We start from the raw sequence: 13,906 nt of genomic DNA, 5'->3' as shown, positions 1-13,906 counted from the left end.
TTGCTTAGGACCTTCTGTTCTTTATGAGTATGAGGTTGAGGTAGAGCTGAATACTACAAATCCTGGATTCATCAGCTCTCTAAAGGCAATTCTTAATTGGTATATTCCCTACGTTTTAAATGACATCAACATCTCAAAGGTTGACATCACTACAGGTGAGAACTTTCTTATGTAATGTCTTTGTCCATTATTTTTGTTTCAGCATCTTCAGACAAATAGGAGGTACATGTTAGTAAGTCTGTTGTTTTAACCTCTCCACAGTGTGCTACTCGAATAGCAGTGGAATTCAGTGCTTATGTGAGAATAATTATGCCTGGCCATATGAAAGCTGCATCAGAAATGGCTACTGTGATTCCATCAGAAATAACACGTGCACATGCATCAGTGCCATTCCAGTGGATGGACAGTTTTGCCAGCTAAAGACAGGTAGGACACCAACAGATGGGTCCAGCAATGACAGATTATGTAAATGAAAGAATGTACTTCCACTGTTGTATCGCTTGTATTGAAAATATTCTGGCAAGATTATACATGCTGCTTTCCAACATAGAAAAAAGAAAAAAAGATGGTAATGTTACACAGATATGTCATTGACCTCCAGATTCATTAATTGGAGGCAAACAGATTAATGTCTGCCAAGACGTTATAAAAGTGCTGAACAATTTGGAAGCTGTTTCCTCAGTCTATGAGCAAAACTGAAAATCATCCATCTCTTCATCAGTGTCTTACAAAAAACTTATCAGTGTTGTAACAAATCTGTAGCGACTAATAGCAACCGTGTGTGTATGGCTCACAGATGAACCAATGATCAATTTCTATATCACTGAAGAGCATTCCAAATGCATGTATATACTCTATGTATTTTTGTAACGTGTTTATTTAGAACTTCCTGTTCTCTATGAGTATGAGATTGACATAGAGCTGAATACTACAAATCCTGGAGTCATCGGTTCCCTGAAGGAACTTCTGTATGGGTTTGTCCCATACTCATTTTATGACATCTACATTACAGAGGTTAACATCACAACAGGTTGGAATATTTTAATCTTTAAACAATATTTATCTTTGCTTGGGTTAGAAATGTTTAATTGTACAATTTTCATTTTTTTTTTATCATTAGTATGTTATATAAACAGCACTGAAGTGCAATGCCTTTGTGAAGAGCAGTACGCCTGGTCTTATAACAGCTGTATGACATATGGCTCTTGCAAGACTCTGGGTAATGGTACATGTCAATGTATCACTGCTGTTCCAAATGATGGCGGCTTTTGCCAAAGGGGTAAGCAGTGGCTCTAATACTCAAAAGAAATATTATACATATCTCGTTTTATGTATGTATTTAGCTATCGATTTATTTTTTGCAGAGAAACTGTCATGTATTGTAAAGCTAAAGTTTACACACAAATGTGTAGATGTTTGGTCATTGTAGCTTTCTAAGATGTGCACATGACTTGTGAAACCGAAGAGTAATTTGATATTAACTCAGTACAGACCAGGTGTTTGGACCCACACCTATTAAATGCTAAATGTTTAAAGATTAGTTCAGATCTTAAGTTATCAGGGCCAAAGGAACATCAGTTTTCAGTAACTTAATTATTAATATTTTATCTAAAAGCAAATAAATATGCTCAATTCTTTTTCTGGACCATTTTACTTTTTAGAGGCAGAAATGTATTTGAACCTAATCATATTTCCATCTTTTCTTTATTACAGATGATAATGAATGTGACCATGAACCATGTGGGAACTTCTCTGATTGTATTAACAATATCGGCAGCTACATGTGCACTTGCTGGAGTGGATACAGACCAGAATACACATTGCTGCCACTGGGTAACAGTAACCCATGCACAGGTCTGTATCTCTATCGCTTTGTTAACAAAGACAAGCAGATTACTCCGGTTTAGCAATAGCATGGCCTATATGCAAATTGCTCAACAATTGTTGACAATTGATATTCTTACAAAAAAACAATATTTCTTTTAAATGTTGCCAAAAGTGACAAACAGCATGTGTCAATTGCTTTTTAATAGACCCTAAGAGAAGACATAGATCCTTTCTGAACGAAGGGGGAAAATCTGATTTCTACTCTCCAGTCCTCCGTGTAGTGAACTGGTGACATGGGGTTGAACGTTTACGCAATACTGAAAAAATTCAGATTATCTGGGTGACCACACTGGTTCCATTTAGCAGCAGGGTCTTCACGTCAAAACAGATAATATACGTTGTCACACTGCATTGAGAGCAGAGGGCACAAGTCCACAGTAGTTTTATTAAAGGGTCTGTCTGAAACAGTATTTCAATGCACTGTATACTGTGTATACTGTTGTACTCATAATAAACTTCTCTTGAATCTATAATGTCTCTTACCAGTCCTGCTGGACAGTAGACATTCTTTTGTACCGACCAATGGTCGGTACAAAGTCAGGCTAGATCAGTGTTATTCCTGCACACTTATTTTAATGGGTCAGACTGACAGAGAGCAGATATATATAATTAAATATAATCCCACTTGCAATCACACACATACAACATGTAAGATGTAGTTCTTAGTATTGCAAATTGGAGTACAATATGACTGTCACAGGCACTTACAGCCATTGTCATTATAAAGTATGACTGAATTCTTATCCAAATGCATGTTGCCTGACATTTTCCAACAGATAACATTCAGTAACGTGTTGAGTTTCTATTTCAGAAAAACAATGTTTTTGTTTGTACTTTAAGACAATTTAAAACTATTTATAATTTGAAAAATATGTATAATTTATATGACAATGTTATTTTACTGCTCTAGTGAATGTGATCTGTCAAATGTATTGTAATTTCAGCTTTTAGCACATCTCCAGTCCCAAATTCTACCACAGTTACACCAGAAACTACAGGTATGAGGTGAACTGAGTAATCATAGGTATAAGTAATTATAGATGACAATGAGAATACTGTTACACGGTGCTGTAAGTGATATTTTTAAGTTTAAGAGATATTTTTAAAATGCGCTTTAAATGAGTGACCACTGGCATATGTTTATGATATATATTTTTGAATAACAAAGTTAATTTGTGCTTTTTCTTGTTTGTTAATTTGCACTGTTAAAAAATAACAACATTTCGGAACAAAAAGGAATTAGCAGGTCATTGTAGGATCTTCCAGTGACATTAGCTCCAGTAAGATTTAGTTCTTAGTATTGCAGACTGGAGCACAGTGTAACTGTCACAGGCACTTACTGCCATTGTCATTATAAAGTATGACTGAGTTCTTATCAGTTAATGGGCAGTGGAAAGGACAGGGGCAGTGGTGGCCTAGCGGTTAAAGATGCAGCCCCGTAATCTGAAGGTTGCCGGATCAAATCCCAATCCGCCAAAGTGCCACTGAGGTTCCACTGAGCAAAGCACCGTCCCCACACACAAGGCTGCCCACTGCTCGCCAAGGGTGATGACTTATAAGCAGAGGATACATTCCGTTGTGTGCACCATGTGCTGTGCTGTGTTTCACAATGACAATCACTTGACTTTCACTTATCCAAGTGCCTGTTGCCTGACATTCAGTAAAGTGTTAAGTCTGTATTTTGTTTGTATTTTAAGACCATTTAAAACTATTTATCATTTTTTAATTATTATTTTTTGAATGGCAATGTTTGCTTGCTGCTCTAGTGAATGTGATCTTTCACATCTTTTCTAATTTCAGCTTTAAGCACAGCTCCAGTCCCAGATTCTACCACAGTTACACCACAAACTACAGGTATGAGGTGTATTCAGTAATAATAGGTATAAGTTTTTAAAGATGACAAAGAAATTATTGTTAGATGGCGCCATACACTGGGTGGTACGTAAAGTATTCAGACCCTGTTAAATTTGTCAGACTTTCTTTTATTGCACATATTTGCTAAAATCATTTCATTTCATTTACTTTCTCATTAATATACACACAGCAATCCATATTGACAGAAAAACACAACACTGTTGAAATCTTTGCAGATTTATTAACAAAGAAAAACTGAAATATCACATGGTCCTAAGTATTCAGACCCTTTGTTGTGACAGCCATATATTTAACTCAGGTGCTGTCCATTTCTTCCAATCATACTTGAGATGGTTCTACACCTTCATTTGAGTCCAGTTGTGTTTAATTATACTGATTGGACTTGATGAGGCAAGCCACACCCCTGTCTATATAAGACCTTACAGCTCACAGCATGTCAGAGCAAATGAGAATCATCATGAGGTCAAACAAACTGCCTGAAGAGGTCAGAGATAGAATAGCGTCAAGGCACAGATCTGGCCAAGGTTGCAAGACATTTCTGCTGCACTTAAGGTTCTTAAGAGCACAGTGGCCTCCATGATCCTTAAACAAATGATGTTTGGGATGACCAGAACAATTGGGAGATGGGAGAAAGTTGTAGAAAGTCAACCATCACTACAGCCCTCCACCAGTCGAGGCTTTATGGCCCAATGGAAGCCTCTCCTCAGTGCAAGACTTATGAAAGCCAGCATATACTATAGTTTGATCAAAAACACACCTTAATTTTTCACCAAGATGGTGAGAAATAAGATTCTCTGGTCTGATGAAACCAAGATATAACTTTTTGGCCTTAATTCTAAGCAGTAAGCAATGTAGAGAAAACCAAGCACTGCTCATCACCTGTCCAATACAGTCCCAACAGTGAAGCATGGTGGTGGCAGCATCATGCTGTGGGCTGTTTTGCAGCTGCAGGGACAGGGCGACTGGTTGCAATCCAGGTAAAGATGAATACGGCCAAGTACAGGGATATCCTGGATGTGCTCAGGACCTCAGACCGGGCAGACAGTTTACCTTCCAACAAGACAATGACACTATGCACACAGCTAAAATAACAAAGGAGGGGCTTCACAACTCTGTGACTGTTCTTGAATGGCCCAGCCAGAGCCTTAAAATCCAAATGGACATCTCTGGAGAGACCTAAAAATGTCTGTTCTGCGAGGAGGAATGGCAGAGGATCCCCAAATCTAGGTGTGATAAACTTGTTGCATCTTTCCCAAAAAGACTAATGGCCGTATTAGACCAAAAGGGAGCTTCTACTAAATACCTAGCCAAAGGGTTTGAATCATGTGATATTTCAGTTTTTCTTTGTTATTATAGCTGCAAAAATGTCAACAATTCTGTCAATGTGAAGTGCTGTGTGTACATTAATGAAGAAAATATAAACTTCAATGATTTTAGAAAATGGTTGCAATATAACCAAGAGTGAAAAATTTAATGGGGTCTGAATACTTTCCTTACCCAGTGTACATGATAAGTCCTTTAAGTGACTGGCCACCAGCATTGGTATATTTGTATGAATGACAAAGTTAATTTTCACTTTTGCACCTTTTATTTGTCAAATAACTGACAAATTAATCTAAATGATATTAAAATTAAGTTAAAATCATCTCTAATTTAATAAAGTAATTTTTTGTATAAAAAGATTTGGTCTACACAAATGCCTGTTGCCTGAAAAGGAGGACTTATAATGGGGTGGTCTAATATTCAGGTCAACTCAGTATTGTGCAAAACAGTCAATGCACTTCATAGTAGACAGTTCCTTACATGCTGCCTTAATCATGTTGTTGTTCTAGCATGTGGGAGATGGTGTATGTCTCACATTGGTCACGCTCAGCAGCAAGAGCCAGAGTGACTTGAAGAAAGACAAAAGACAAATGTTGGCATAACTAGGACAACTTATGGAAGAAAAAGGGATGTTAGCATAATACTTTAGTGAATAGATGTCTTAAGCATGAACTTAAATATTGATTTTGTGTCTTAGTTACAAACATTCTTCTCATTTTTACAAGAATAAGGACAACGTGGAAACTGTTAATTCTCAGAGTTCTGTGTTCTGTTTTGCTTAGGACCTTCTGTTCTTTATGAGTATGAAGTTGAGGTAGAGCTGAATACTACAAATCCTGGATTCATCAGCTCTCTAAAGGCAATTCTTAATTGGTATATTCCCTACGTTTTAAATGACATCAACATCTCAAAGGTTGACATCACTACAGGTGAGAACTTTCTTATGTAATATCTTTGTCCATTATTTATGTTTCAGCATCTTCAGACAAATAGGGAGGTACATGTTAGTAAGTCTGTTGTTTTTAACCTCTCCACAGTGTGCTACTCGAATAGCAGTGGAATTCAGTGTTTATGTGAGAATAATTATGCCTGGCCATATGAAAGCTGCATCAGAAATGGCTACTGTGATTCCATCAGAAATAACACATGCACATGCATCAGTGCCATTCCAGTGGATGGACAGTTTTGCCAGCTAAAGACAGGTAGGACACCAACAGATGGGTCCAGCAATGACAGATTATGTAAATGAAAGAATGTACTTCCACTGTTGTATCGCTTGTATTGAAAATATTCTGGCAAGATTATACATGCTGCTTTCCAACATAGAAAAAAGAAAAAAAGATGGTAATGTTACACAGATATGTCATTGACCTCCAGATTCATTAATTGGAGGCAAACAGATTAATGTCTGCCAAGACGTTATAAAAGTGCTGAACAATTTGGAAGCTGTTTCTATGAGCAAAACTGAAAATCATCCATCTCTTCATCTGTCTTACAAAAAACTTATCAGTAACAAATCTGTAGCGACTAATAGCAACCGTGTGTGTATGGCTCACAGATGAACCAATGATCAATTTCTATATCACTGAAGAGCATTCCAAATGCATTTATATACTCTATGTATTTTTGTAACGTGTTTATTTAGAACTTCCTGTTCTCTATGAGTATGAGATTGACATAGAGCTGAATACTACAAATCCTGGAGTCATCGGTTCCCTGAAGGAACTTCTGTATGGGTTTGTCCCATACTCATTTTATGACATCTACATTACAGAGGTTAACATCACAACAGGTTGGAATATTTTAATCTTTAAACAATATTTATCTTTGCTTGGGTTAGAAATGTTTAATTGTACAATTTTCATTTTTTTTTATCATTAGTATGTTATATAAACAGCACTGAAGTGCAATGCCTTTGTGAAGAGCAGTACGCCTGGTCTTATAACAGCTGTATGACATATGGCTCTTGCAAGACTCTGGGTAATGGTACATGTCAATGTATCACTGCTGTTCCAAATGATGGCGGCTTTTGCCAAAGGGGTAAGCAGTGGCTCTAATACTCAAAAGAAATATTATACATATTTCGTTTTTATGTATGTATTTAGCTATCGATTTATTTTTTGCAGAGAAACTGTCATGTATTGTAAAGCTAAAGTTTACACACAAATGTGTAGATGTTTGGTCATTGTAGCTTTCTAAGATGTGCACATGACTTGTGAAACCGAAGAGTAATTTGATATTAACTCAGTACAGACCAGGTGTTTGGACCCACACCTACTAAATGCTAAATGTTTAAAGATTAGTTCAGATCTAAAGATATCAGAACCAAAGGAACATCAGTTTATTTATCAGTAACTTAATTATTAATATTTTATCTACAAAAAAATAAATATGCTCAATTCTTTTTCTGGACCCTTTTACTTTTTAGAGGCAGAAATGTATTTTAACCTAATCATATTTCCATCTTTTCCTTATTACAGATGATAATGAATGTGACCATGAACCATGTGGGAACTTCTCTGATTGTATTAACAATATCGGCAGCTACATGTGCACTTGCTGGAGTGGATACAGACCAGAATACACATTGCTGCCACTGGGTAACAGTAACCCATGCACAGGTCTGTATCTCTATCTCTAACAAAGACAAGCAGATTACTCCGGTTTAGCAATAGCATTCTTAGAGGAAATTCACTTTATTCACACTACTGCACATTGCAAATGTTATTTGTAGCAGGGACTTATGAACTCAACTTTTCTGTACTTACTGTAGACTGAACCACTAATGTTCCTACTGGAAGTGTAAGCTCCCAGACTGCCCAGTATCTCAATACACAAATATTCATAGAAAAATACAAAGCATATTTAAATCAATTCTTTCTCAGAACAGTATCCTAAATCTAAAACTATTACAAAAGTAAATATATGAAAGTGCTGCTGTCAGGATTTCAAGAGCTGTTTGTATTTTGTAATGTTACCTTGAACAGACATACTTCTGGCCATGCATGTAGCATATGTGAAGTTTGTCTGTTACTGTTTTGTCTGTTTAGAAGTAAATGAATGTGACCAGAATCCATGTGGCTTATATGCAAATTGCTCTAATAACAATGGTAGTCATACCTGCACTTGCTTGAGTGGATACAGTCCAGCAATGCCAGGTCAACCAATAAGTACCACCAACTTATGTACCTGTAAGTAATCATGAATCAGTATTTAATTTGCAACAATTGTTATTCTTACAAAAACAATATTTAGGAAATATTTTAAAAATGTGCTTTAAATGAGTGACCATTGGCATATGTTTATGATTGTCACATCTACGGACTTACGGGGGAAGGAAGCGCAGAGATTTGACATGCTGGGAACGGGGTTTTTATTATTAAATAAACAATAAACACAAATAAACAAATGCGGCTCGGTGGCCGAAAACAATTTAACTTAAATGAAGAACATAAACTTGCCCGCAGGCGTGTGGCGATTGCCAGAACTCAAAACACACATTCACATACGTGCACTCAGGTCCACTAAAATGTCGTCCCTTCCGAAGGGGCGGAAATCTGCGGTCTTTATGCACCATCAGGATTGGCCACCGGTGATGAGCACAGCTGCAGTCAATCCTGACAATGATATATATTTTTGAATAACAAAGTTCATTTGTGCTTTTTCTTGTTTGTTAATTTGCACTGTTAAAAAATAACAACATTTCGGAACAGAAAGGAATTAGCAGGTCAGTGTAGGATCTTCCAGTGACATTAGCTCCAGTAAGATTTAGTTCTTAGTATTGCTGACTGGAGCACAGTGTAACTGTCACAGGCACTTACTACCATTGTCATTATAAAGTATGACTGAGTTCTTATCAGTGAATGGGCAGTGGAAAGGACAGGGGCAGTGGTGGCCTAGCGGTTAAAGATGCAGCCCCGTAATCTGAAGGTTGCCGGATCAAATCCCAATCCGCCAAAGTGCCACTGAGGTTCCACTGAGCAAAGCACCGTCCCCACACACAAGGCTGCCCACTGCTCGCCAAGGGTGATGAATTAAAAGCAGAGGACACATTTCATTGTGTGCACCATGTGCTGTGCTGTGTTTCACAATGACAATCACTTCACTTTCACTTATCCAAGTGCCTGTTGCCTGACATTCAGTAAAGTGTTAAGTTTGTATTTTAAAACGATTTATCATTTTAAAATTATTTCTATTTTTATGGTAATGTTTGCTTGATGCTCTAGTGAATGTGATTTGTCACATCTCTTGTAATTCCAGCTTTAAGCACAACTCCAGTCCCATATTCTACCACAGTTACACCACAAACTACAGGTATGAGGTGTACTGAGTTATTATAGGTGACAAAGAGAATGCTGATAGATGGCGCCATATATGATATTTTTGAAGTTTTAGAAATAGTGGTTTAAGTGTCTACCAGCATTAATATATTTGTAAGAATAACTAAATTAATTAGCAAATTCTCCTTGTTTGTTAGTTTGCATTGTCAAAAAAAACAACATTTAGAAACAGAAAGGAATTAGCAGTTCATTGTAGGGTCTTCTAGTGACATCATACTATAAGATGTAGTTCTTAGTATTACAGATTGGAGTACAATGTAACTGTCACAGGCACTTATTGCCATTGTCATTGTAAAGTATCACTGAATTCTTATCTAAATGCCTGTTGCCTGAAATCTTCCAACAGATGACATTCAATAAAGTGTTGTGTTTCAGAAAAAAATTGTTTGTATTTTCAGACGATTTAAAATTTTCTATCATTTAAAAAAAATGTTTTTGACTTTTCTTGCTGCTCTAGTGAATGTGATCTGGTACATCTTTTTTCATTTCAGCTTTAAACACGACTCCAGACCCAGATTCTACCACAGTTACACCACAGACTACAGGTATGAGGTGCACTGCATAATCATAGTAATTATAGATCACAAAAAGAATACTGTTACATGGTGCCATATATGAGATTACATATATATATATGCCATATATACATATTATAAATCAGTCCTTTAAGTGAGTGCCCACCAGCACTGATATATTTATATGAATATGCACTTTTTCTTTTGCACCTTTTATTTCCACATTGATTTAAAATAAGTGACAATCTAAATGATTCCTCTAAATTGATGTTTAAAATCTGTTTTCTCAAAAAAATTGTCTGGAAAAAGGAGGTCTTATAACGGGGTTGTCTAATATTCAGGTCAGCACAGTATTGTGCAAGACAGTCAATGCACTTCAAAGTAGTAGACAGTTCCTTACATGCTGCCTTAATCATGTGGTCACTGATGCTGTTTGCAAGTTGCTGCTCTAGCATGTGGGAGATGGTGTATGTCTCACATTGGTCATGCTCAGCACACTAGGGAACCTGATTACATGTCATAGTGCAACAGTAATCCTGGTGGCATAACTAGGACAACCATTTTTACAAGAATAAGTATAACATGGAAACTGTTAATTCTCAGAGTTCTGTGTTCTGTTTTGCTTAGGACCCTCTGTTCTTTATGAGTATGAGGTTGAAGTAGAGCTGAATACTACAAATCCTGGATTCATCAGCTCTCTAAAGGCAATTCTTAATTGGTATGTTCCCTACGTTTTAAATGACATCAACATCTCAAAGGTTGACATCACTACAGGTGAGAACTTTCTTATGTAATGTATTTGTCCATTATTTATGTTTCAGCATCAATAGGAGGTACATGTTAGTAAATCTGTTGTTTTAACCTCTCCACAGTGTGCTACTCGAATAGCAGTGGAATTCAGTGCTTATGTGAGAATAATTATGCCTGGCCATATGAAAGCTGCATCAGAAATGGCTACTGTGATTCCATCAGAAATAACACGTGCACATGCATCAGTGCCATTCCAGTGGATGGACAGTTTTGCCAGCTAAAGACAGGTAGGACACCAACAGTTTTAGAATGGTCCAGCAATGACAGATTGTGTAAATTCAAGAATTTACTTCCTGTGGCAGGATGTCTGGCCTCAGAGTCAAAGGAGAGGACACAAAATTATTTTTTTTTTGCAAAAAGAAATGTGCCAATATTTACATGTGAGAAAAGTAAAAAAAATCTTTTGCAAAAAATAAACAAAACAAAAAAATAAATTAGTGATTACATACATACTGGATCTTACATAACATTGAGGCCTATGGCATCTAGCCGGTTCTCCCGTTGTCTGAACCTGAATGGCCTTATACAGGCTCATACCACCTGTAGCCCCTCCTCCTGGGTCAAACCAAAATAAGCCGAATAAAAATTCATAATAAATCACACATGAACACAGGAAACAAAAACACAATAATACAACCTCCCACCACAAAATATTTACAAGCATATGCTACACACAAAAGTAGTAACAAAAAAACAAATACACAAAAACCTTTAAACATCCCCCAGTGACGGTATCCCCCTAATCCACCTTGTAATAATTAGGGACAATTGGTCATGACAGCCACCAGCATCAGTGGCAACTAGGTGAGAAGACAGCTACCTGCTCACTGTGTGAGCATCATGGCTCACTCTGTGACACTTCCGCTTTATTATTACTGGTTATCACAACGCTATTAACATGTAGAAATGCTTTTAGTCAACTGCATCATGGGCTTTGGGGTAGGTAGGGATATTTCCCTTGCTGGATATCATATATAAAAATATAATATTACCCAGATATCTCATATAGCAGTGACTTACATATACATTCATTACAGGTAAACAGAAAAAGCACTGAACAATTTGGACCAAATTGACCATCTGTTTATCTGTGTTCTACAAATCCATAACAGGGTTGTGGCAAATCTGGACAGTAAACCATGAATTGAAGCACCTTGTTAAAGAGGACACAGCTTTGGACTAAACCAGACAGAAAACAATTAGTTCAAGTTCAATTTCAAGTTGAGCTTTATTGTCATTTCAGCTACATACATGTTAGCCAGTTCATAGTGAAACGAAATTAAACAAAAAAACATTTAAACAAAGTTACATGCAGACATAAAGTGCACGTGTGCGACAGACAAACCGGCTACATAAAGTACAAAAAACGTGGGAGACAGGCAGTGCAAGAATGACAGAAGAACAATACAGACAGTGTTAATAACCAATGAAATAAGTCATGAAGGTACAGAGTAACAATGTGCAAATGTAAAAGACATGTTATCGAGATATGTTCAGAACATATGAGTCAGTTCAGAGTGGAAAGTCCCTGATTGTTTAGGTGTCTGATGGCCTGTGGGATGAAGCTGTAGTCTGATTGTGAGGATCCGAATGCTTCGGTACCTTTATCCGGAGAGTGAAGAATGCATGTGAGGGGTGTGTAGAATCTTTCACCATGCTGGTGGCTTTCCTGATTCTGTGTGTGCGCTAACTGTCTGTTTTATGTTTGTTTTTTAAAGACTACTTAGTCATTTTTATGACAATGTTTGCATGCTACTCCAGTGAATATGTACCATCAAATCTTTTCTAATTTCAGGAATAAGCACCACTCCAGTCCCATATTCTACCACAGTTACATCAGAAACTACAGGTATGAAGTGCACTGGGTAATCATAGTTATAAGTATAAATGACAGTAACTTTGTGCTTTTTTGCCGCTTTTAATTTCAAATACATTTAAAATAAGTGACAAATTGATTAATTAAATTGATGTTTAAATTGTGTTCTAACCAGTCTTATCACCAATATCGTCTAATTAAATATTTTTTGTATAAAACAGATTTTGTTTACACTCCCTTATACATTGCCTTAATCAAGTCGTTGCTGCTCTAGTGTGAATGTGAATCTTTTTTTTTTAGCTTCAAGCACAACTCAAGACTCTACTACAACAACACAAGAAACCACAAGCACAACAGGTATCAAGTTTACATGCTAAACCTAAAGTTCAAATTCAACTGACCTCAGTGTCAGCAGAAGATTATGCCGCTTTGCTAAAAACACTCCTCAGGCGTGCATGCCGGAAGCTTCTGCGAGGTTGTGAGGGTCAAAGTATGCAACAAAAATGCTGTATATGCTTCAGACCGCTATGCATTTATCAAGCTTTTTGATGCCAGGTAGGCTAGGCCAGGGGGCACTGGCCAACCTTGAAATCTGATTGATCACCACACCTTACCAGAGCTGTTAATCAGTTTGTCCAGTAGTGTTTAAAAATCGGAAGCTTCTTGGGGTGAGTAAAGAGTAGGCTTAGTATAGCGTGGCTAAGTTAGGGTGTCCAGATCTGCTCTTTTCCCCGAACATGTCCGGCCGGGTTTTAAGACTTTTCTGGGAGATTAAACATTCGCCATGTCATCAGCTTCTACACGCATATTTGTGCTAGTAATAAAACGGCATAAAACAAACACTGTTCTGTCACTGTTCACCCCAAATTTTACATACCATACCATATCATTATATTTATAAAGCATTTTAACACGATAAAGAAGCTGACCAAAGTGCTGTACATTAAAATCATAAATTTTAATGAAATTACCAGGGACAGGACCAACATGGACAAAATGTTCATTAAAAATAAAGATAAAAATTGAACATGCAGCAATTTGAATTAAATAAAGGGTCATATAAAACAGAAAACATTTAAGACAACATTGTAAAAGAGTTGCATAAGAACCACATGAAATACTGCATAAGAACACGGTATAAGAGCTACCTCACACTGGGTTAAAAGCCAGTGTGTAAAAGTGAGTTTTTAAATGAGATTTAAACACAGTGCTAGATGGTGCCTACCTGACACTGATTGGTAGGTCATTCCATAAATGTGGGGCGGCCACTGAAAAGGCTCTGTCACCGCTGAGCTTGTAATATGACCTAGGAACATAAAATAGTCTCTGGTCTGAAGATC

At 37.0% G+C, this 13,906-nt stretch overlaps 1 protein-coding gene across 5 annotated transcripts in view; it reads left to right on the top strand.

Moving 5' to 3' along the window:
- Positions 1–13,906, top strand: part of LOC114763797 (adhesion G protein-coupled receptor F5-like) — a 41,232-nt gene that overhangs the window by 15,236 nt on the left and 12,090 nt on the right. For 2 of the 5 annotated variants that reach the window (XM_028953570.1, XM_028953571.1), the window contains 19 exons: positions 9–155; positions 262–426; positions 884–1,030; positions 1,121–1,279; positions 1,714–1,854; positions 2,832–2,885; positions 3,688–3,741; positions 5,868–6,014; positions 6,123–6,287; positions 6,731–6,877; positions 6,967–7,125; positions 7,566–7,706; positions 8,136–8,276; positions 9,346–9,399; positions 9,917–9,970; positions 10,568–10,714; positions 10,813–10,977; positions 12,546–12,599; positions 12,867–12,923. In XM_028953570.1, the coding sequence (XP_028809403.1) occupies positions 9–155; positions 262–426; positions 884–1,030; positions 1,121–1,279; positions 1,714–1,854; positions 2,832–2,885; positions 3,688–3,741; positions 5,868–6,014; positions 6,123–6,287; positions 6,731–6,877; positions 6,967–7,125; positions 7,566–7,706; positions 8,136–8,276; positions 9,346–9,399; positions 9,917–9,970; positions 10,568–10,714; positions 10,813–10,977; positions 12,546–12,599; positions 12,867–12,923 (2,298 nt within the window). The remainder of the gene's footprint in view (positions 1–8; positions 156–261; positions 427–883; positions 1,031–1,120; positions 1,280–1,713; positions 1,855–2,831; positions 2,886–3,687; positions 3,742–5,867; positions 6,015–6,122; positions 6,288–6,730; positions 6,878–6,966; positions 7,126–7,565; positions 7,707–8,135; positions 8,277–9,345; positions 9,400–9,916; positions 9,971–10,567; positions 10,715–10,812; positions 10,978–12,545; positions 12,600–12,866; positions 12,924–13,906) is intronic. The other 3 variants (XM_028953573.1, XM_028953572.1, XM_028953574.1) reach the window with 3 other exon arrangements.

Source organism: Denticeps clupeoides, chromosome 14 (genome assembly GCF_900700375.1).
Source record: "Denticeps clupeoides chromosome 14, fDenClu1.1, whole genome shotgun sequence".
NCBI classification, from domain to species: Eukaryota; Metazoa; Chordata; class Actinopteri; order Clupeiformes; family Denticipitidae; genus Denticeps; species Denticeps clupeoides.
Note: the sequence above shows the minus strand (reverse complement) of the source record. Positions and strands in the feature narration are given on the sequence as shown.